This window comes from Phacochoerus africanus, chromosome 6, assembly GCF_016906955.1.
Source record: "Phacochoerus africanus isolate WHEZ1 chromosome 6, ROS_Pafr_v1, whole genome shotgun sequence".
Classification (NCBI taxonomy): domain Eukaryota; kingdom Metazoa; phylum Chordata; class Mammalia; order Artiodactyla; family Suidae; genus Phacochoerus; species Phacochoerus africanus.
Window position 1 is genome coordinate 8,024,075 of NC_062549.1, and position 24,454 is coordinate 8,048,528.

Consider the following 24,454-nt stretch of genomic DNA (forward strand, 5'->3'; position numbering starts at 1 on the left):
TTCAATCAGCAAATATTCTTGAAGTCATGCCTGTCCTGTGGAAGGTGGTGTGGTCCCAATAAAGAAGCCACTGCCCCTGTCTGCAGGGACCTCTGTACAAGCAAAGCCCAGAAGATGAAGCAGCATGACTGGGCGGGGCAGGCAGGCAGGTCAGGCTGGAAAGTGCAGTTGGAAGCGGTGGTGGAGACAGATGTTCAAGCCAGGAAGGTGGGTGGAGAGTGAAGGGCCAGTAACTTCAGGATGAGTGGCTGCCAAACATACAGGCAGGCTCCTCAAAGTTCCCATGACCTCTCAGAGAAAATGGGTGAAGTTTCCCAGAGCTTTGGCCTCCTCAGACTTAAGCTGTTCTCTGACCAACTACCTAAAATTACCTGGCAGCCTTCTGATTTACTCCAGAAGGGACCTGTCTGAGAACAAAGCCAACATGGAGTAAAACTGATCTGGGAGATACTGAGAGCAAGAGAGCACGACAGAGTGAGAGAGGGAGAGAGAGAGAGAGAGATCTGATGACACTAGGCCCTGGATCCAGCTATGCCTGAAGCTAACTCTCCTCTAGATATGATTGCTGCACGAACCTGTAAGTATTCCCCCTTTTATTGCTTAAGCCATTTGAAACTTTATTTATGTCACATATACACTAAAGAGGTCTAACCAATAACAAGAAAGGAAAACATATAATGCTCTGGAGACAGAAGATCGTAAGTTGTGCTCATCCATGCTTAATCTAATGGCTGACTGCTTCAAACAAATATCCCTTCTTCAGGAGGGCTTTTCCAGAACCTCCAGAGTAGCTAAGATCTTGGGTCATATAATCTTCTCAGACCCTGTGGTTCGTGGTTTTTTTTTTTTTTTTTTTTTGGTCTTTTTAGGGCAGCATATGGAAGTTCCCAGGCTAGGGGTTGAATCAGAACTGTAGCCACTGGCCTACACCACAGCCATAGCAATGCCAGACCCGAGCCACATCTGTGACTTACACAGCTCACAGCAACTCCAGATCCTTAATCCACTGAGCAAGGCCAGGGATTGCTCCTCACAGATCCTAGCCAGATTTGTTTCCGCCACCCTGTGTTCTTAACACTTGAAACAATTCCAATTGTATAGTCATGCCATTTTCACCCCTTTATTCCTGGCACCTCACACAGTGCCTGATAGGTTTCAATGCTCTAAAACTAAGCATCGGTTTTTTTTTAATTAAAATATAGTTGATTTACAATGTCCCATTAGTTTCAGATGTATAGCACAGCGATTCCTATATAATACACACATACATGTATATACCCACATAAATATATACATATCACACATGTATATGCATATTATACATATACATTCTTTTTAAAATCTTTTCTTTTATAGGTTATTACAAAATATTGAGTAGAGTTCCCTGTGCTCTACAGTACGTCCTTGTTGGTTGTATTAATTTTTTTTTTTTTTTTTAGGGCTGCACCCATGGCATATGGAAGTTCCCAGGCTAGGGGTTGAATCAGAGCTGCAGCCACCAGCCTACACCAGAGCCACAGCAATGCCAGATCTGAGCTGTGTCTGCGACCTACACCACAGCTCACGGCAACGCCAGATCCTCAACCCACTGAGTGAGGCCAGGGGTCAAACTGTCGTCCTCATGGATACTAGTCGGGTTCATTATCACTGAGCCACAATGGAACTCCTGTAATGAATTTTTTTTTTTAATGAATCCAATTTGAGAAGACCAAGAGAGGTTTACTGGAAGAGCTGACATTTGCCATAGCCTTGGAGGACGGTGACCCAGGGTGGGCTGTATTGGGCTGCAGAGACAAAGCCCCTCGGGATCCTAGAGGCACGTGGCAGCAGGGTTTCTTTCTTCCCCTTGTCACATGTCCACTTTGATCAGCTGGGGACTCTGCTCTGAGGTTCCTTCTTCCAGGGCCCAGGGTGGGGGAGCTCACACCTGGAGTGGACCATGTGGCAAGAGTAAGAAGAATGATCTGGACAGTGAGGGGACCCACAGGCTGGTTGTTAAAGTCCCCAAGTGGAAGCGACACCAATCCCTTCTGCTCCCCATTCACTGATAGGGTAAGTCCACTCACCATTGATTGACAGAGTACGTCACACCAAGCACCTCATTTCAGGGAGGGGGGAGCAAGTGGAAGAGCTGGGGGGGCGGGGAGGGAACAATCTGATGCCTTTTCAGCTCTCAGGACCTCCCAGATCAGCTCTGCTCCAGTTTGTGCTCCGGCCGGTCCTTTCTAGGTGGCATCGGTGTTTTCCCCAATGAACGAAATCTCCATTGGTGAAGGGGGTGTGGGTCTCCTTTCGAGAAGGACAACACAGCTTGGCCAAACGTTCAGAGGTGAAGATGGGAGGAGCCTCCTCGAGGGAAGGTGGTGAATGGCTGAAGGAGGGAGGGCAACGTCCAGACGTGGGGCCAAGACCTCTCCTGGGCCACACTGGGTGGGGAGCCTGGCAGGGGGCCAGAGCAATAGAAGGTTGAATTAGGCGGGACCTAACCTATCATTTAGGTTATTCCAGATGACAGCTAAGCACGGGCTGGAGGGAACAGAAGTGGGGTGGCTGCTGGGTAGCCGAGCAAGAGCCGTCCAGGGATGATCCAGGGGCAGCTTCCTCAGGGCGGCCCCAAGCAGGTCAGGAAGTAGGTTTCTCTGCAAATACATGAAAAATATTCGTTAAATCCGTTAACCACCTACTGGGTTGAATTCCATCACCCGCCAAGTTCATCTCCGCCCAGAACCTCAGAATGTGACTTTATTTGGAAATACGGTCTTTGCCGATGTCAGGAGTGAGGTTCAGATGAGGTCAGCTGGATCAGGGTGGGCCCTCAAGCCCATATGCCTGATGGCCTCGTAAGAAGAGGCGCGTTACGGAGCCAGAGACACAGGGAAGAAGGCTGTGTGACTGCAGAGACAGAAGAAGCCAGAGCGAAGCAGCTGCAACCAGGGAACACCAAGGACTGCCCGCCAGACCAGGAGCTGGGAGAGGCAGGGAAGGTTTCTTACCTTGGAGGCTTCAGAGGGAGCTCGGCCCTGCAGACATTGTGATTCGGGACCCCTGGGCTCTGGAACTGTGAGACGTTATATTTCTGTTGTTTAAAGGCACTCAAGTTTGTGATGTCTGTTACGGCATCCTCCACAAACTATTATAAACCAGAAGCAAAGAGAAACTCTCTCTATATATATATATATTTTTTTTTTCTTTTTTTCTTCAATCAGAATGGCTTCTGCTGGCCTGTGCCACAGCCACAGCAACACCAGATCTGAGCCTCATCCTCAACCTAGGCTGCAGCTCTCGGCAATGCTGGATCCTTAACCCACTGAGCAAGGTCAAGGATCCATCCCACAGCCTTATGGATACTAGTCGGGCTCTTCACCCGCTGAGCCGCAACGGGAACTCCAAAACTATTTTTTTATAGGCTAAAAGTTCATTCTTTTCTGTTCAAAGTAAAAGACTCATTAGCACCCTGAACGTGGGCTGGCATCTCTCGACACCCAGAATTGTTCTCCTTTCGTGGGCTGTCCCCTTGCTCACCACCGGATCTTACAGGTGGGTGATGCCCTCAGGGGACTGGGAGAATTTGCCTAGAGCTCCGTCTCTTTGGGCTCCTGAAGCAAATAGAAAGGTCACTTCTACTCCCAGCAAAGTCCGAGCAAGGCTGCATCAAGCAGGAGGCGTTCAGAGAGAAACACTTACATTCGCTCACTAATTCAATCAACATTCCCGGATGTCTCTAGGCATCAGGCGCTACGAAAGATGCCAGGCAAGATCGGGTGAGATGATGATGGTGATGGTGGCGATGACCATGATGGCATCTAATATTCTACCAAGGGCTTCCTTTCTATGTGCCAGGGGCTGCTCTAGGTCCTTGAGGCGTATTAACTAATTCTTACATCCACCATAGGAGGTAACTCTGTTATGACGTGTATCTTCTAGATGAAGAGGCTGAGGCAGGAGATTTTCGAACTTGCTCAGGGGTTTAGAGCTGCTGCTGATGAAGATAAGCTACAAATGGTCTGCAAAGAGAGGAAAGTATAGTGGCTTCTGAAGAGGAGGGGACGTGAGGACGTGGAGCGGGGGTGGGGAGGGGGTAAAGGCTACTGTGTCTCCCTAACCAGCTCTGGAGAATTATTAAGCCAGGACCAACCCCCCCACCCCGCCCCCCTGGGGGAACTTGACAAATTAAACACTGAAAAGTGAAAGGAAAGGGAGATGAGGAAGTGGAGACTGGATGGATGGGCAACTATTTAGAGAAGTTGTTTTTTTTTTTTTTTTGTCTTTTTAGGGCCGCACCTGCGGCACATGGAGGTGCCCAGGCTAGGGGTCGAATGGGAGCTGTAGCCGCTGGCCTGTGCCAGAGCCACAGCCACGCCAGATCCGAGTTGTGTCTGCGACCTACACCACAGCTCACGGCAACGCCGGATCCTCAACCCAATGAGTGATGCCAGGGATCGAACCCGAAACCTCGTGGTTCCTGGTCAGATTCATTAACCACTGAGCCACGACAGAAACTCCTAAAGAAGTTTGAGGAGGAAGAGGGGAGAGGATAGGGCTGCAGTAACTGGAGGGGAACTTGTGGGAAGGGGATTTTTAGGATGGGTCACTGACTGCTGGGAACGTGTACTTGTTGATTCTGGAGGAGCTGGGAGATGGGGGCAGGGAGAGCCCAGTACTAGAGCTGGGAGGTGCTGGCTTTTCAGGGACACTTTCTCATCCTGCCCGAAGAGGAAAAATATGCACTCATAAATTGTGATCAGAAGGTCCGATGACTCCTCTTTCTTAATCCTAACCCGTCTCCTCCATGTTCCTGTGGAGGTGATGGATGCAGAGAGAGGCGGGGGGGAACCACCCAAGGTTACACCCAGCTCCTGGGTGTTGAAATCAGGCGTTCTCCCTCTGAACTCCAGCTTTCTCTTGGGTGTCTCTCAACCTGACCACCCATGAACTCCAAGAAAGAAGGTTGGGAATGGAAGACTCTCGCAGTCCTTTTCATTAGAATACTCTATGCAAAAATTTAAGATGTTGCAAAAAAAAAAATTTAAGATGTTGCTAAATAGAAATTTCCAGGGACATTAGTCGACAAAAATCCAATCTCATCCTGTGATGGATTTGCAGCACATGTGCATTTACTAAAGCAAATCTAATTCTATTGCTGACCAGCGAGAAAGAGAAATAATTTAAACAGTTCAGTACAATGGCCCCTACATTTGGCTCCAAGAGCTTCTGCTGCCTCAGCGGGCCTGGGCTGGGTCGCTCCCAGTTCCCTGGGGCCAGTCCATAGGATAAGCCTCTTCTACTGGTGTGTATATCCAGGGTTGCCCCCAAGTCAGTCTTTTCTATAGCAAAATGCAAGAAAACAGCTTCCTCCGGCACTCACCGCATTGCAGAAACAACAGTGCATTGCAACATCAGAGGAAAAAGGATGAGAGGGAGTGTGGGGTGCAAAGGACACCTCGCTGAGAGCTCTTCCAAGCAGATGGATTTGGATTCTGCAAGGATCTCGTCTCATCCTGGTTTTAGAACTTTAGAATGCCACCCTTGGAAAAATCCCCCCCCCGCCCCCCAATTCCAGGGTTCCTTAGCCCAAGCCCAGCCTCCTTCTGGGCAAGTCTAGCTGCAGGTCTCGGCTGTTCTGTGTGCTCTGCCCCCAAGTCTTCCTTGAAGAGGAGGAAGTGGCTTCCCTGGCAAACTGGCCTTCTCCAGCCCGCACATGAAGGCTCCCATTTGTTACTGACGCCTACTCCTCTTTAGAATTTCATCCTCTATATTTTGGCCAGGTATACACCACAGGGGAGCAATGCATGTTTGTTGAAAGCCAAAATGGGGGTGGTAAGCGAATAAGAATGTGTGTGTGTCAGGTAAAAGAAAGCGGTCCTACCGATGGCTAGATCTGGCAGGTCTTCAGACGACAGGGGGGCTCTGGAGGGTGCCATGTCCCCAGTGTCTAGAACAGAGACTGGACATAGCAGGTGCTCAATCCAGTTACCCAGTGAATGAACTCAGCTTAAGCTTCTTATGTGGATGGAGAAACTGAGACTTGGGGGTCCTATGGTATGACTCTGAGGGAAAAGACGTTGCCTCTTCAGTCCTTTTTCCAGCAGCTGAGCACAGGACCTGGCTCGCATCAGTGGCTCTGTCCCAATGACAGAACAGGTAAATCTCAGAAACCTAGGGAAGCAAATGGCAAACACAGAGGAAAACCACCAGGACCCCTGCACTGAGCAAAGCAAGGGCTGGTGCTGGGAAGAGGTTAGCATCAGCAAGCAGAGGGATGGTGGGGGCAGGGTGCACATGCCTGCAAACACAAGTCTGGGCAAGGGGCCTTTCTTTGCCCATAAAATGATGTTTTCCTAATGCGGTGATTCTCGCTCCGGCTGCACACTTGAACCATTCGGGAACCCTTAACATACCTCTATGCCTGGTCTGCAATCCCTGAGATTCTGATCAAACTGTACTGGGGTGGAGCCCTGGCACGTACCTTCTGGGGAAAAAAAAAAAAAAGTTCCGCGGTGGATTCAGATATGAAGAGCGAGTTGAGAACACACAGGCAAAACCAGACAGCAGACAAGGCAAGTAAGCGAGGAAAGGTGCTCAGTACAAGGTCTGGGAATCAGGCGAGGGGAGAGTGAGAAACATCTCTTTCAGCCAGGGTCCTGGGGGCTGGAACCTGCACATAAGCTATGAACGGAGAGGTGGGTGGGAAGGGGAGTGGGGTGACCAGGCGTTAGGGTGGGCTGAGCAAGATGGTCGTGGTTAAAAGGGAATGAGGATTTCAGCGGTGAGCTGATGCAACAAGGAAGGGGCCTGAGGTGAGAAGGAGGCCGCCCTGGGAAGGCAGCTAAATGGGTCTCTGAGCTAAGACACGGAGTCTCCGCTAAGGGATGTCAGGGCATGGCCCGATGGGACTCGGAAGAAGACGCTCTGAGATGGAGATGGGGCCACTCGGTCACACAGAGACACACGGAAGTCCACATGCACACGCAGGGGCGCGCACAGGAACACGCACCCGCGCACAAAAGCATCCCCGGTGCACACACGCCCACTGCACACACCGAGGCCCCGGCTTTCCGGGCGAAGGAGGGGACCGCAAAGAGGAACGGCAGCGGGGACTGGGAGGCCCCTCCCCGCCGCACCCCTACTCCGGCTTGCGCAACAGGCGGCGGCTCCAACCGGCGCCCGCCGCGCGCAGCCCCAGCACAGCCCGGCGCGCCGTGGGGAGCGGGAGGAGCGCCTGGGAGGAGGGAGCGGGCGAGGGGTGTGTCCCCGCTGCGCGCTGGGCCCCCGGCGGGAGGGGGCGGGGCTAGGCGCCTGGGGGCGGGGCCGCAGCGCGTATAAAATCGTCCTCCTCCAGGGCATAAACAAACCTCGTCTGGCTCCTCACTCAAGCTCAGCGGCGGCGCACGCCCCTGATCGCCACTCGCCTCGCTGCTTCTGGGCGCCGCGTCGCCAGCCTAGCTCCGGCTCCTTTTGCTTTTCTCCCTCCACCCTAGGTAAGCCCGGCGCGCTCTTCCCGTCGAGCGGGAAGGGACTGGTCTCCCGCGGGGGCTGCTCCAGCTCCTGGATCGCTCTTTGTGGCCCCCTGGAGCTGCAAGTCCTTGGCCTCCCCGTGGCGCGAGAGCGAACGTGAGGAGGGGCTTTGGGGCCTGGGCACTGCTGGAGTGGGGGATTTCGGTTTGACAAGTGGAGGAAAAAAAGGTCGCTGTTCACCTTTTTCCCTAGCTGAGGAAGTGGGATCCTGAGGGTCGGGGTGGGGGGCAGAGAGGTGCGCGGGAAAGGTGCTTCCCAAGGCCTCTCAGATCACAGCTGGCGCCGCGGGCCTTGGGGCGAGCTGGACATGGGAGCAGAAGGGACCAGGAGAGAGAGAGAGAGAGAGAAAGAGAGAGAGAGAGAGTGTGTGTGTGTGTGTGTGTGTGTAGGTGGGGGTGGGGTGTGTCCCTGGAGTGAGCTGTCTGAGGAAGGAGGGATTGGGCGCGCGTGTGTAGAAGGGAGCTGGGTAGGGGTGATCAGCGCTGGGGATGAGGCTGGAGAAGGGGCCGTGGGTGTGTCTGGTTCCCAAAAGGTGCCCAGAACCAGTGTGCGTCCGAGGGGCTGGGGCCGATTCAGCCTGGAAGCCCGGGTGGGGCGCGCGCTCGCTTGTGTGTGTATATGTGTGTGTTGGGGGAGGGTCCGCGGTGTGTCACGGAGCGTGCGACAGGAGCGGGAGCGAGTGCGGCTGGGCAGGGCGCGCCCTCCGAGGTGGCCCGGGGTGGGCGCTGTGGCGGCGCCGACGAGGTGGCCTGGGCCAGAGGGGTCGTGTGGGCATCTGGCGGCCCTGCGCTGGCTGGGGCTTTGAGTGGCGTCATTTTTGCCTCCGCCCACCCTCCCTCTCGGTCCTTCTCGCCGCTGCCTCCTGGGCCCGCCTCTCCTGCCCTCCCGGGTGGAGAACAGCTGGAAGCTGCTTGGCCGATCCTGGGAGATCCGCCGCCGCGGTCTCTGATTCATCCTTGGGCAGGGCGTGTGCAACGTGGTGGGCTCCTGGGGAAATGGCGCTGTCACCACCGCTTGGGTCAAATTAGTGGCTGAAGCTGGGATTTAGTGGATCCTTTCCTTACTGCCCACCCCTCCCCCACTCGCCCGTCTGTCGCCTCTGCTGTCAGACAACCCCGTGGGTCTGGGGCAGCATGGGTCTGTGGCTTGGAAGAGGGAGGTGCCTGGCAGCTGGTGGGGGAGGGCCCGGTTATCTTGTGCTGAGGCCATCTCTTCTTTGCAGATATCCTGGGCATTTCAGCTTATTTGGTTCCTTTGGGTTACTGGGAAAGATTAAAGATTCAAAGTGAGTTCAGCCAGTGGCCACACAGGACGCCTCCTCATAATGTCTATATCACCCATACTTAACCTTCTCCTAATGAACAAAATCTCTAAACACGACTGCTCTTGCTATGAAAAATCCAATTCCAAGGCCAACTGTCCAGCCTCCCTTCTCCCGCATAGAAAGTCTGGAGTCTTTATTGAGTTTCACAAACATGAGTTGAATTAAGCAAGGTGCAGAGTGCAAAGGGCCAGCACTGCCTTCAGAGGGACCACCAACCAGGGGAGACATGCAGGTGAGGGTGCAGATTCTGGCCCTTGGTGGCAGTGGCTGTCAGTGCCTCTCCCCAGGGTGGCGCAGAGTGGGGGTCAGGGGAGTAGGGGAGGGAGAGGTGATCAGGAAGTGACGGGAAACCTGCAAAGGGACAGTGTTCTGAAATAAGGAGGGAAAGCTGCCATGTCTCCAAACTAGCGACTTCTTAGCTTTGTGGGACCTTGTCTCCCACTAGAGAGTGAGAAGGTAGGCGCTGTCAGCCTGGTCGGGTCACCTGGTACCTGGCTCAGGGCCAGGCACTTGGGAGGAGATCACATACCACACTGAATGAACTGAATGGCTTTCCCTCTGCCCTGTTCCCCTGTGATAAGCATCCCAGGAGGCAGCTGACCTTCTGGTAGCATGTGACTGGGCTTTCCAGGGAGACTTTGGAGCATCTGTCGGGGGTCTCCCCTCCTGAGATGCCAGTCCAGGATTACTATCCCTTGGTGTGATAATTTGGAGTAGAATGAAAAACTCACCCAAGTTTTCAGATGTTCCACTTCTTCCCATTTTACAGATGGAAACTGAGGCCCAAAGACAGGGAATGAGCTGAAACTGGCAATTGGCTCTCCAGGACCCTTTGCAGGGGTCTCCTGGCTGGGGTTGAAAGTGGTGAAGGCTGGGGGTGGGGGTGGGGGCATCTCAGGCTTGAGAGATGATTTATTTTCTGCTGTCAGAAGGGCAAAAATCCCGGGCTCTTCACTGAATTTCGGGTGAGGAAGCTTTCCAGATCGAACGTGGGTGATGGACTGCTTAACACTTATAAACCCTGTGTTCTTTGAGAGATGAGCAGCAGCAGTGTAGTGACAAGGGGTGCAACCTAGATAAAAGGGGGGGTGGTTGTCAAGACATGCTGCCCCCTCCAGGTTGGACCACAGATCTGAACCCAGCTGGGCCCCCGTTCCCCTCCCCTCTCAGCACTGAAATCTCCTGGCCCCAGTTGCCTGGGCAGGGATGGGGAAGAAAGATCGCATTGTGTTTTTCTGATGGCCCGGAGCTGCAGTTCTTCCTTGCGACCCAACCCCAGAGGATCCCATCCAAGGCGTGACTCAAAAGGCCCTGTGCTTCAGAAAGGAAGCCAAGATGATGACTCAGCATCTAAGATTCCAATAGGGAGGGGCCCTGACTCAGGCGAGGGGGCCTGGAGGCTCAGGACCTCTCTCTGCAGATCAGCTGCGGGATGCCCACACCCCTCCCCATGCTTGCCAGAGCTTTGCCTGGCCTCTGAGGGCTCCACTGAATGGATGGGAAAACTGAGGCCAAGAACGTTTAAGGGGCTGGCCTTGGCCCACGTGACTAAGAGTGGAAGAGCAGGCTTAGAACCCAGAGATGCAGACTCGAATGCCTTTTTTCTTTCCCATGGCAGCATCACTGCAGAAAGGCATGACAAGTACAGGGGAGGTCGGGAGCTCTGGGCCTCGGTTTCCACCCCCCTGAAAAATGAGAACAACAGAGCCTGTCTCATCAGGGCATGTAAATATTAATTGAGTTAATCCATGTAAAGAGATGAGAACAGTACTCTGCTCGTGAGGACACCGCGTCAATCATTTCTACAAATGACATTCTTCAGGCATGTCCTTGGCCATCAGGGACCTTTGTCCGAAAGATACCCAGGCCAGGAGGAGTGCCCACCACGGCTGGACTCATGTCTTGCTTCTTGAAGTTTTTCCAAAATGCTAGGCTTATACAGATGGCATAAAAATAGAATGGGATCTTTGCTTGAAATGCAGATTTCCAGGCCAAGTGGGTCTGGGATGGGCCAGGAAGCTGCTGCATTGTTTCCAAGCTCCCTGGGCTGGGTTGGGGGTGGGGTGTACTGAGAGCAGCCAGAGTTGGGGACAGCTGCTCCAGAATGATGGGGGGGGGTGGGGGAAGGAAGGGAAAGGGATGCCATAGTTTGAGAGACAGGAAAGGGGGGTCTCCAGGGTTTGGGGACCCAGCTCTCGGTATGTAGCTCTTATCTGGCTGAAGTGCCCTGTGACTTCAGGGCGTCCCCTCATTCAGTGGCGATAGGAAACATCCTTGTCATTTCTCTGGTTAGAAAACCCAGGCTTGGGCAGGTCACTTGCTGGTCCAGAATCAAGTGATGGGATCCTGTTCCAGGTGAGCCACTCTGGACCTTCCCCTGCACCATTGCCCTTGGAAGCTGCCCAGACCCTTTGGACCTGTTTTTGGAGTTTGAACTTGGCTTCTTGGGTTCTTTTCAGGCAGCCCTTCCTGCCTCCCTGATCTCAGTCTGGTCCCAGCCCTTCCCTTCCAACTTGTTCTTTCTCTGAAGGTTCAGAGACAGAGACAGGCGGGTTAGCCATCTCTGCTGCAGAGCCCGTGGTTAGAGGTTCATTCCCTGGACCTTCCCTTGGCCCCCTGCCATGCCAGCCCAGGTTTGTTGGAGGGGGGTGTGCCGGGTGGCAGATTCAGATGGGATGTGTGTGGAGCCCAGATCTTCAGGGTGGGCTCCTTGTGAGAAGAGAGCTGAGCCATCCGGGGGGATCCTGGTTTGATGCTGCAGAGGGACCAGGTGACAGAATTTGGGTCCACACACAAGAATCTCTCGGACCCGGTCTTTGACTTTCATATCTGACATATACTGAAGACCTGGGCTCCATCCCCAGGCGTTTCCAGTCTAGCTGGGGTGTTCCCCCAACCAAGTTAGGAAATGAGACTCTTTAGCAGATGAGGGCCTCATCTTTTATTTTACATATATTTTTTTTCCCCTTCCTTAAACCTGTGGAAACCTCTGTGCATAAGTGTTTTTTATACCCCATGTGCAGCTCTGCTTATGGGGACCAGGGCTAGTCTACTTCCTCCATCTTGACCCTGGGCTCCACCCTCCTGGGGAGGGGCCTGCATCCGCAGCATATGGAGGTTCCCAGGCTAGGGGTCGAATCAGAGCTACAGGGGCTGGCCTGTGCCATAGCCACAGCAACGTAAGATCCAAGCCACGACTTCGACCTACACCACAGCTCACGGCAATGCCGGATCCTTAACCCACTGAGCGAGGCCAGGGATCAAACCCACATCCTCATGGATACTAGATTCATTTTTGCTGCGCCACAAAGGGAGAACAGTACCCTTTTTTCCTATAGACCTGAGGGCCTGGCACTTAGTAGGCGCTTACTTAGTGCGGGTCCAATAGAAACTTCCATTTACGAAGGAAGTAACTTGAACCATTTCTCAGGGCAGAAAACTGAGGCTCGGGCAGGTCACTTGCTTGTCCAGAATCAGGTGATGGGGTTCTGTTCCAGGGGAGATTGGAAGGCCACCCAGAGGGTAGAAGCAGCAGGACCACTCTGGGGAAGGATCCTGTCAGCATGGCAGTCATTCCGTCTCAGGGGCAGCGGGTTTTGTAGGAAGGATCCGAATCCATGCCCTGTGCTAACGCTGGCTCCGTCCATGTGCTTTCAACATATGACCTCAGAGACCATCCGGTGCTGCGCATGCTTGTCCCAAAGAGGCATAGGAAAAACCTCTAAGCCAACCAGCCTCCTCCTTCGGACCTCCGTTGTTCCGCTCGACTCTGCAGAGGGTCAGATCTTCTCTCTGCCAGACAAGTTGCCTGGCTGCCAAAACTCCACTGAGGAGCTACAGGAAAATCTAGGTGTTGCAGGGAAGAGGGTGGGTGAGGACGGGTTGCTGGCCCTTCCCTCTTCCTGCTATTGTGTTCCAGACACGCTCCCTGACCTTCTTGCAAGTTCTGTGCTCTGGCTGAGCTCAGGGAAGTTCCACTGCAGCCCCAGCCTGGTACCCGGGGAACGGATGCCCCTGTGGTGTGCTAGGGATTCCTTTTGTATTCTTTCCATGTCAGACAATTTGTTGAATGCAACTGAGTTTCGGCTTCCATACAAAGCACCAGGGGCCCCGGAGGAATTCTGATTATCTGATTGTCTTTTCCGCAGTAGCGCTGGCTATTTTATGGGCCTTTGAAAGCCCTATTTTCGACTTCCCTTTTCCTCAACTGGGGAATTTTTTTTTTTTTTTTTTGGTCTTTTTAGGGCCATGCTCAAGGTATATGGAAATTCCCAGGCTAGGGGTTGAATCAGACCTACAGCTGCCAGCCTACACCACAGCCACAGCAATGCCGGATCCTTAACCCACGGAGCAGGGCCAGGAATCGAACCCACCTCCTCATGGATATGAAACCAGGAGCTATGCTGGGGGACCTCCTGGGGAACTTTCTTGAAGGTCCAGTGAGCCCACCCATATTGTTAGCTTGGTTGATTACATAAGAAAAACATTAAGCCTTAAGGCCATCAGCTTCCTGACCCTCCCCAGAGCCTGGAGTTTCAAAAGGTCCAGAAAACATCAAGAGAACCCATGACACGCCTGGTAGCTTGATGTCAAAATCTCTTTGGCAAAGAAGAGACAGAAGAACACATCCTGGACAAAGCGGGAAGAGGCCACAGCGGACCCCAACGCTGCTTTCCTTGAGGTTCATGCAGGAGTGGCATTGTTCTCTGGAACCCTCTGGATGACTGTATTTGGGGAAGACGGTGTGGCAAACAGCAGCAGCTACGCATTGATCGTCCTGCCCCCACCCCCTTTAAATTCTGTTCTATGAAGAGTCCAGTGTGCTGGAAAGAACACTGCTTTCATGTGGCTTGGAGACCAGGCATGTTCTGGAGGGGACAAAATCTGGGCCAGTGGCTGACAGTCACAATCGATGCAATGTGAACGTGTCCACAGTCCCTCCTGGTCCCCTCCTTCTCTGCTTCCCTGGAGGACTCCGGGAGGCTCTGGTCTGCACACCTGTACCCACGTGGAAGGCCGGTGTCTGGCCTTTAGGAAGTCACCTGGGGCTTGGCGTCTGAGCCTCAGGTGACCCATCTGTAAGGTGGGATGATCAGATTCACATTCTCCCTGGGACCTCCTCAAGGGACACGTAGAACAATGCAGCGAACCCTTTTGCAAAGCATTGGGTTTGCCAGGAAGGCACTTTGGGGAAAGCTAAACACAGACGCCCTTCTGGGTATTGTGCAGGGAGAAAGGAAAGGTCTTAAGACGTGGACTCGTGGACTTTGCCCACAGCCTGCACCTCCTTGTGATGGCTCGGGGGCCTGCTCCCGGTGGAGGGAGAAGCACGTGCATCCCCCAGCAGATCCACGCAGCAGAAGCCTGCGAGCACACATGATCCGTAGCACGTCCTACCTGGGCGGTGTGCACAGTACACATGTCTGTTTCAATGTGTCTGTTTCATGCCAGCTGGTATCGCAGTCGACTGTCTCCTTTAAGGTTGCTTGAAACGGTGCCAGCGTGATGCCTGGGGACTTGGGGTGCGTTTCTTATCCCCTCTGTGCCTCCGTTTCCCTGTCAAATGGTGAATCCGATAGGGCCCACCTCCTGGGGTTGTTGGAAAGCTCAAAGGAAGGATGCAGTTGGAGCCTTGTTGCTGTGATCATGTGTGTCTGTGCAGGGTTTTGGCCATTCGCTAAGGCAGGTGCAGCCTGGGGCTCCCAGGGCACATCCTGGATGTTTCGCTGCTTAGGTGCCTCTCTGCCCTCTTCAAGAGAGTTCTAGAGGCCCAGCAGAACTTGCTCAAGAGGGAGGGCAGATGGGTCTCCCCAGGTGGCTTGTTGGAGGAGTGCCAGCCTTGGCCAGAGAGACTTGGGTCATAATGACAAGGAGGGGTCGAGGCAGGAGGAGGGGAACATCCTGGTTCCCAGGGCGGCGGACCCAGGAAGAGTTGAGCTGTGTGTGTGTGTGTGTGTGTGTGTGTGTGTGTTTGGGGCGGGGGGGGGGGGTTTGAGCTGTGTGTGTGTGTGTGTTTGGGGCGGGGGGGGGGTTGTTGGTGGGATGGTAGGACCCCCAGGGTGCACGGCCCTTTGGCCTGCCTGCAGCATCTTCCCACCTGGGGTCCCGTCTGCCCTGAGCTTTGGGGACCCCGTGATGTCCACAGAATTCACCCCACACATTTTGTAGATGGGAAGCCCAGCCCAGGGCGGTGGGGAATGACTTGGGGGGAGAGTCATGTGGTGAAGTGAGGGGCAGGCTTCCCACGCCCCCACTCCTAGGCAGTGTTCCTGCAGCTCCACCCGGTCTTTTGAGAATCCCAGACTCTGTGCGTCCCCTCGCTGTCCCTGTGACCGATGATTAACAGCCCTCATGTGGTCTCATTGCCCAAGATGCCTCTGCCCACTGCCTTCCCAGTGCCCCGGGGTCACCTTCTTCCCTCCTCCAGGCAGATCTCTGTCTTGGCCTCCCTGGAACCCACGAAGTCCAGCTCATTGCTGGCCGTCTCCTGGGTCTGCTGAACTGGAAAGGTATTTGCCCATCCCCCACAGCCCAGGGCTTCGTTACTCATTGACCAACATGGGTGCTGCTGTGGGTGGGACTGCTGGGAACCCATGTGGCCCTTGCTGAAGCTTCTGTGTGCGCTCTCCTTGCTGGGCCACTCAGGGGACTAAAGAGGTATAAAACTCAGACTGTGTCCCCACAGGTGTCCCCAGGTCTCTGAGGCAACCAGGAGAGGAAAGTGCACTGATGAATTTGAGCAGCCATTTGCCAGGTTCTCTGGGCCAGCCTTGCCTTTGAGTCTGGCTGCCACTCACTGGGAGCAGGAGTTGTTATACCCATTTCACAGATGAGCAGACTGAGGCGAAGAGGTTAGATCCCAGAGGTAATTAAGGAGGAAGCCCAGGTCGGACCCTCAAGTCTTTTTCCCTCGGGTTCCTGGCTCCCTTTCACTTCTCCGAATTCCCTCTTGGCAGGCAGGTGGGGAAGGAAGAGTGGCACGAACCAGTCTAGCAGCTGGCATGGCTTGGAGCCCTGTTTCTGGCACTGAGTGGGGTTTTAGCAGAAGGAGACCTGTCCTGACCTCATTTCTGGTCTGGAGCAGCTAGCTGCCCTCTATGCCGGGACGTGGTTGGTACCACCCCAATCCCCCTGCAGATGGAGCGGAGGGCTGGGAGTCTGACACGTGGGCTCTGCCTCGTCATGCCCTGTCACCTGTGTCCACTATATGATGGCCTCGGCCCTTGTCGGTCTGACACTCTGTGCTAGGGCTTTCCAGGAGGCAGTGGAGAGGGGCAGGGGCGGGCCAAGTGGGGCCTCGGGTCGGTGGTGGGGAGAGACCCCCTGGATGTGGGTTTGGAGCAGCCTCGGGGGGTGGGGACACTGGCCAGAGCCCCCAAACCAGGTCACCTCGATCCATTCCCCCCGATGCTGGGACTGCTTCCTTCAGCGAGCCGTGTGGTCTTGGGGTTGTGAACTTGAACCCCACAGGACGCACTTGAAGAGTGAGGTGAAGAAGTGAGAGGGTGGGCGCCAGAGACCTCCCCACCCCCGCCCCTCCCTCTGCGCTGGCTGTGTCATTGCAGGACAGTCACTCAGACCCCCGGGGCAGACTGATGGCAGTGGCGGGGCTGTGTGTGTGAGGGAGTGTTAGGGTGTATGGTGAGGGGAGCCTGTGTGCACGTGTGTGTGCCCGCATGCTGGGCTTGATGAGAATTGCATCTGGCCGACCGCTCTGGGCTCCTGCCGTGAGCTGCCCTGGGACCGTGGTTCTCAGCCAGAGGGGACTTTGCCTCCCCGGGCATGGTGAGCGTGCAGCACTGCAGGCCTTTTGGGGTCTCACCGCCCCGGCGTATGCAGCCTGACACCCTGTGATGCAGTCGCAGCCGAGGCCGAAGCCCCCAGGGCTGTGACCCGGGCGGTGGAGAAGCGGCGCCCGCGGGAAGGCATGGCGAGGACCACGTGCCCTGCCCTGGGGGAGGTCACCTCCTGCAGAAACGGGACAGTAGCGACGGGGCCTGATGGGGGAGGGGCTGTGGGGCTGTGGGACCAGGCTCTGGCAACAGGACAGTCCTGACATGTCACACAGAAGAGTCCCATCACCAGAGCTGTCACTGGTCGTTTCTCGCTTGGCTCAGTGCCTGGTGCTGAGAACCTAGGCTAGAGGAAGCCACCACTGGTGACAGGGAGCTCAGATGGTCTGAGAGGGCTGGTCTCCCTGAGTCGGGGGTCGGGGAGGGGGGGCATGAGGGGCTGCTGGGAAGTGTCCCCGGCTTCATCCAAAGCATATCAGCTTCCTTTTTCTTTTAATTGTTAATCGAGTTAATTTTTAAGGTATTGAGCTTCCTTATAAATGTATTGAACTTCCTTATAAGGTTTTCTTTAGACAAGCAGCTTTTTCTGAAACAGCAGTTTGCAAGTTCTTTGGGGGGTGGAGGCAGCAGAGACGGGGAAGGGCTGACCCTCAGGCGGCCTAAGGTGGCCCAAGAGCCCCAGCTGTGTTCCTGCCCCAGGCAGGTTGACCAGGGAGCTGCAGGAGGGGCGGGGAGGGCGAGGTTCAAGGTACCCCTTCTGCAGCTGGTTTGGAGCTCCTTGGTTTTTGCAGGTAGTGCCCTAGACGGAGGTCCTGGCTGAGCTTTCCCAGTGGGGACATTTGCAGTTATCACCTGAGAGCTGCCCCAGGCCTGGGGTCCCCAGGGACAAGGAGTATCAGCTTCCTTTGCTTTATCTGGTCTCCCTGCCGATGGCGGAGCCCCCAAAACCAAAAAACAAAAAAGACAAAACAATAACAACAAAAAACTGTCTCCAGACTTTGCCAAATGTCCCCCTAGGGACAGACCCCCCTCCTCGTTTAGACAAACCCCATTTTAGTTCTTGGTGGGCTCACCTCTGAGCCTCTCCAGGGCCCTGAACACAGGAGGGCCGGGGCTCTGTGAAGCTGCCCACCCCCCCCCAGAGCCATGATTCTCAAATGCTGATCTTTAACGGACACTGGCCAGTTTTCAGCCCTCTGTCTCATGGGGTCTGGGGAGCTGGGATGGAGGAAGGAGAAGAAGGTATGAGGTCAGGAGCTTTCTCCCAGAGCGTGTTGGGGAAGCTGTAAAGGCTGGAATGGAACTCTTTCCCGTTCTGAAGAGGGTGGAGGGGTGGCCAGAGGCTGACACTCAATGGATCTGAACGCCAGGGAGAACCGACCACCGGGGCTGAACTGCAGCCTGAGCTGAGCCCCCACCCGTGTTTTCAAGGTCTTTCACTCTTGTGGTTTAATGATCATGTGAGAGTGGATTTAAATATAGACAGTGGTATGAAGCCCCATAAAACCTGTTCATTGAGTTCCCATGGTGGCTCAGCAGAAACAAACCCGAGTAGGATCCATGAGGATGCAGGTTTGATCCCTGGCCTCGCTCATTGGGTTAAGGATCCGGCATTGCTGTGGCTGTGGCGTAGGCTGGCAGCTGTGGCTCCAATTAGACGCCTAGCTTGGGAACTTCCATATGCCATGGCTACAGCCCTAAAAAACAAACAGACAACAACAACAACCAAAAAAAGCCTGTTCATTTATCTACTCAGCAAGGGCACGGAGGCCCGACTTTGCACCTGGTTGTGTTGCCAGGAGCCACAGGTTGGCAGGGGAATGAGCCAGGGAGGCTACCTGTCCTGGGGAGCTCACAGGTGGGGCTGAAGGAGGCCACCCAGGGGGTAGCAGCAGACCTCTCTGTCACCCCTGGCTTCTGAAGGAGCCCCTGTGAAATGTCATGTCCACTCCCTCTCAGCTCAGAGGGTGGTGTTGCCAGAGCCCTGGGCTTCTGGAAGGCTCCCTGGGCTGTGTAGGCGAGGTGTCCCACGGCCAGGGTCTCGGGACCATGAACACGCTGAGTTAGCAAGGCCGACAGACCTTGGCTTCTCATGCCTCCTGCCTCCAAGCTGGCAGCCGCCCAGGAATGCTCCCAAACATAAAACCGACTTTGTTTTCGGAATGTTCTGGAGCCTAGACTCCAAGGGCTGCATAAAGGCATTCTTGTGGGGCTGGTTATCTACTGGGGAGAATCATGCTGGGGTCTCAGACCAGAGCACACAGGGGATCTGCCCACAGAATGCCATGTGCGGGCACGGGCCTGGGTGCAGGGTGGCTCTGCTGCCCGCTGACCTCCAAGAGGTGTTTCACAAAGAGGGTTCTTCTGGGTTCGGGGGGGCGGGGTCTGCAGAGGAAGTTCAGAGACTTGCGTTCTCCCCCTGGCTGTTAAGTCTGTGGGGCCCTGGGGGAGCCTGGGGCCAGGATCCCCCTCCGGAAGGTAGCAGGGTCAGGGCCAAGGTCAGGCGGGTTTTCACCACGTGCCTGATCTGGAAGGTCTGGGTCTGTGACCTGGGTGTCGCCGGACTCCTCCTGTCACTTCCTCCTCCCCGTCTTTTCTGCTTCTGCCCGTGCACTTAACCATCTTCTGGGTTTTTTTTTTGTCTCACCCCAGTACTGGTGGGCACTTTGTCCTCCCAGTTTTGTTTTCCTTGGTTTTTTTTTTTTTTTTTTTTTTTGGCCACACCTGTGACATGGGGAAGTTCCCAGGCCAGGGATCGAACCTGAACCACAGCAGGGACCTGAGCCACAATAGTGACAACACCGGATCCTTGCCCGCTGGGCCGCCAGGGAACTCCCCATTCTCCCATTTGACTTGGATCTGTAAGAAGGAGTGTTCATGCTTCCAGGTCCCCGATGAACCTCCCAGAAGCATGCTCAGTACCTGTCACCGCCCACGCCTTGCTCCCCAGGGAGACAATTTCACTGGCTTTCCACCACCTGAACTCTGCTCAGTCTCTCTCTCCTGGTCCTTCTGCACCTGCCCAGGTGTCAGCGCCAAGGAGGACCTCTTCTGGCCCAGCCTGATCTCTGCACCCCACCCCCAGCCCTCCCCGCCTGCTCTCCCACCCCTGCTCTGGCTCATGAAGTGCTTTTTCTTTCAAAATCCTACTGAGTGTTCTGTCCTGTCAGATCCCCTTGGCTGGAGGTTTTGCCTGCCTTCCTGTCCCTCTCCTCTCCAGCCTGGAGCAAAGCACCCTGCACAGAGTGGGCCGCGTGGCCGCCCCTCTGCTGGGGCAAGTTCGAGAAGGAAGGAGGAGGAAGCTTGTGCCGTGGCTGCACTCGGCAGGCCTCTGTGACTGTCTGTCCCCTTTTGATTGTCCACCTGGGGCTGCCTGACCTCGGGATCCGCAATGGGGGTCTCCTAAGATGCAGGGAGGAATGTCCTCCCCATGGTGGCTGGGACTGGACTGGAGGTCAGGGCCTGGTCTTGAGCATAGTTGCGACCATAAACCTCAGTTTCCTGTCCCAGGGACTCTGCTTCCTCAGGGGCGGCAGGGCTGGTGGTTAGGACATTGGAACTGCAGGGCTGAGTGAAGGCTTGTTCCCCGACCTCAGATTTGCCTGCTCCTTTCTGGAAACATCTCTCAGTGGGAAACGCTGATGTCCTGGCTTTTGTTCCTTTGCAGGCAGGTGACAGCAGGGACATGTCTCGGGAGCTGCAGGACGTGGACCTCGCTGAGGTGAAACCTTTGGTGGAGAAAGGGGAGGTGAGTGGACATGCCTCTGGCCGCCCCCATCCCCCGCCCCCTGGTACACGGGTGTACATGTGTGCACGGTAGGACCAGGCATCTCAGTACACACGTGCACATCCACCCACGTGCGTGTACATACACACATACACACGTGTCCACTGCTTCCTTGTTCCCATAGGTCACCTCGTCCAGGAAGGCAAAGGGGCAAGAGGTACCCGTTCAAGTCCTGGCTTGGCCACTGAGTGCCCAGGTGCTGTGGGCCCGGGTCCTCACCCACCTCGAGCTTTTCTCACTGATCTCATTTGTGAAATAAGGGCATTGAACCTGAGTTCCTCTAAGCGCCTCCCACCTCTGTTATCCTGGTTCTAGAACCTGAAGCATGAAGCCCATTGCCCATCAGCTCCATCTGCCCCGTAGCATAGAGGTTAAGGCCACTTGCTCTGGGACTAGACTGCCTGGATTCAGATCCTGCCTGTGACACTGCAGCTCTGTGACCCCTGGCCAGTCCTTGAGCCTCTTCACATTTTAAAGTCATATCCTCTGACTTTAAAACTGTAACACGAGGACTGCCATCGTGGGGCCAGGGTGAGGATAGGGTAGGTCAATTCATGCGGAGCCCTTAGAGACTTGTTTGCCCTGAAGGGGACAAGCTATGCCCACAAGTTCTTATTGCTATAGTTATTACCCTCTGTTCGGTCAAACTTTCCATGACCATAACGCCTCCTTGTTGGAAACAGAAGCCCCTGGCCTACAGTCTAGCCTGGCATGATCCATCCTGGACTGGTTGTAGATGTATGCGAAAAGGCTTTTCATTTGCACAGTTGACAATGGATTTTTAAACTATATTTACGTCTCAGTTCTCACTAGAGCACATCACTGCCTATAACGAGACACCTTTTTAAAAAATATAAAGCTCAGATTCCAAAGTAAAGTTACTCTAAGATCAACTAAATGCTTTCGAAGCATGTGAACCATGTGCTACCTACCTGTCTCTGGGCCAGTCATATTTCCTGGCTTATCTCATGCTAAACCAAAGGATAAGCCTGTGGTTGATTAGAGACTAGGTTTTGTGATGATTCCCATTTTGCAGAAGAGGAAGCTGAGTCGCCCCGAGATTCATTTGTTCTCACTTGGTCACATAGTTACAAAATGTGGGGTGTGGAGTCAAACTCAGGCCAGCTGCCTTTGGCGAATGGGCTGTTCATTTAATTCCCTTATGACCCTGCACATGGCTGCTCTGTTTCAGGTCCACTATTTCATGGGCTTTTCATTACAAATAAAGGAGGCAACTATTTCTATTTCCCATTTTACAGATATAGAAACTGGTCTTGATGGGAAGGGAATGGCCCAAGTTCATTAGGTGATGCAACTGATATTAGAAGCCAGGCCAGGGGAAGCTGCAGGCGTTATCGTTTCCAGGGTCTGCAGGGCCACGTGGTAAACATCTTCAGCTTTGAGGACAACTGGTCTCTATTGTAACTGCTCAGCTTTACATCAACAGCATGAAAGTAACCCTGGACCATGTATGAGCGAACAGGCCTGCTGTGTTTCAGTAAAACTCTACGTCCAAAAAAAGGTGGAGGGGAATAGTTTGCCAGCTAGTACTATTCACCATGCATGCTCCAAATCCATTTCCTCTTCTGTCTGGAGCTTGGGCACAGTCTTAGAAAGCAAACAAATAAAAAACCCCTAGGTGATAACAAATACATGTCAGCATAGTCTTGTTTCCCCATTTTGAAAACCATGTGAAACGGGTGACCATACTTTGCTTTATTTATTTGATCTCTTGTGTTGGAGATCTTTCTAGCGTCAGTCGGTAGAGCACTTCCTTCTCTCTCCCCAGCATGAGAGTTCTCCACTGCGTTTATTTGACCCGTGCCCTGTGGTCACCAGGGTCCTTGTCACCATTCCTAGCCGTGCTGCAGGGGTTCAAACACTCCATGGACCTCGCGTGTGCTTCATTTCATACATATGCAGGTGCATCTCCAAGATAAATTCTCCAAGTGGTATTCCTGAGTCTAAGAGTAAATGCATTTTTATTTTATTCTTGTTTTGTTTTTTGCTTTTTAGGGCCACACCTGTGGCATATGGAGGTTCCCAGACTAGCGGTCAAATTGGAGCTATAGCTGCCGGCCTGCACCGCAGCCGTGGCAACTCAGGATCCGAGCCGCATCTGCGACCTACACCACAGCTCACAGCAATGCTGGATCCCTGACTCACTGAGTGAGGCCAGGGATCAAACCTACATTCTCATGGGGTTTGTTAACTGCTGAGCTGCAAAGGGAATACTCCGAGTAAATGCATTTTTAAACTCAGCATTTATTTATTTTTGGCAGCCTAGTGGTATCCTTGGAAAGTTTTATTTCTGAAACAAACATCTAAGAGATTATCAATTCCAGGTTACAGGAGTTCCTGTTGTGACTCAGTGGAAACAAACCTGACTAGTATCCATGAAAATGCAGGTTTGATCCCTGGCCCTGCTCAGTGGGTTAAGGATCCAGTGTTGCTCTGAGCTGTGGTATAGGTTGCAGATGAGTCTCAGATCTGGCATTGCTGTGGCTGTGGTGTAGACCAGCAGCTGCAGCTCCCATTTGACCCCTAACCTGGGAACTTCCATATACTGGAAGCAAAAGAAAAAGAAAAAAAAGAAAAAGAAAAAAAAATCCAGGTTACACATCAGTCTCTAGATATTTTCCTTTTTTTTCAAGGTTTCGATGGAAGCAAACCTTTCAGTTCCTTAGGTTGACTCAGCAAAGTTTTTTTAATTAGGTTTGCTATTGGGAAGTTCTTCCTGATGTCTATCCTCAGTCCTGATGACCCCTGCACTCTTATTAGCATTTGATAGGTTAGGGATGTAAGAACTTTTCTGCTCCCTCCTACCAACACACCCACACCCACACCCACACCCACACACTGCTGTTGGCCACATTTGCTTCCACCTGAATTTATCAAACTCCCTGATAGTCTTAACCCCCGACTAGGTGGTGTGAAGCTATTTTCATCTCCTTCAGGCGGCTGTTACAATCTTGTCTTCAGCCGCTGGCTGTCCCAAGGGGGTCCCCTTCCCTTTCCTTCACCTCTTTTGCCTTTTGCTCTGCTGAGCTGCCTTCTTTCACAGTGGATGGTGGTCTAGCTGGAGCTCAGCTTTCAGAGGGTGTTTGATCCCCACCTCTGAGCCGGGAGGAAAACATACCAGCCACATCTCTTAGAAATGTTGGCTGAGAGTGACTCCAGCCCCAGCTCTGAGCTGTGCTTTCCCTGCTACCCTGGGGACAAGGGCCCTTTTCCTGTTCTCTGGGCCTGACCTGCCACTGACGGCGCTGGTGAAGATGGACTTTGGGCTGGACACTCCGAATTGCTGGATTGAGGGAAAAGCTCAATCTTCCACCCATGAGAGACTGGATTTAATCCAGATGGTTGGCTATCCTGGAAGACATTTAAAGACAGCGACATGCTCAGGTTTGAGCTGTAGAAGTGTAGCCTTTGAATGGAGACAGAGGGACCAGTTAAGAGGCAATTACAGTCCTGTATCTCTCAAGCTTGTGGTCACCTTAGACCTGCAAATTTTTTTTTTTTTTTTTCCTACCAAGGCTTTTGTCAAAACCGAATCCAGCTAATATATCCACTTTTCTGCAGAGCTGCTGTTCTTTGAGATGAAAAGTCTCTCTCCGTAAGGGATTAGGCCCCACAGAGGGCGTGGGGTGGGTTTAATACACTCAGGGCACAGAGAGGCCAGTATGTTCCGACCTTACTTCTCTGGCCTAGGAACCCGATCAAACTGACCAGCGCTCTTGTCTCTCCACAGACCATCACCGGCCTCCTGCAAGAGTTTGATGTGCAGGCAAGTAGCAAATGCGGCTTCCCTTCCCCCTCCCCTCCTCTTTCTTCTCCCCTCCCCTCTTCCTTCCATTGGTTTGGAGTAGATGAGGGTTCAGACCTTAGGGCTAAGGGGAGGAAAGGAAGTGGCCTCCAGCTGGCTGCCCACACTCAGCTCTTTCTCCCCAGATAGAAGCAGGTTTGAGTTCTGGCCAAGGAAGCCAGAACCAGTTACCACTGTGAAAGCAGAACAGAGATCCAGCCCCCTTCGAC

The 24,454-nt window shown here is 53.7% G+C and overlaps 1 protein-coding gene across 1 annotated transcript in view; it reads left to right on the plus strand.

Moving 5' to 3' along the window:
• The first annotated feature begins 7,331 nt into the window (after positions 1-7,331).
• NDRG1 (N-myc downstream regulated 1) overlaps positions 7,332-24,454 on the plus strand; it is a 54,790-nt gene continuing 37,667 nt past the window's right edge. The window contains exons 1-3 of the mRNA XM_047783212.1: positions 7,332-7,478; positions 20,300-20,380; positions 24,171-24,206. Of these exons, the coding sequence (XP_047639168.1) occupies positions 20,318-20,380; positions 24,171-24,206 (99 nt within the window). The 5' untranslated portion in view covers positions 7,332-7,478; positions 20,300-20,317. The remainder of the gene's footprint in view (positions 7,479-20,299; positions 20,381-24,170; positions 24,207-24,454) is intronic.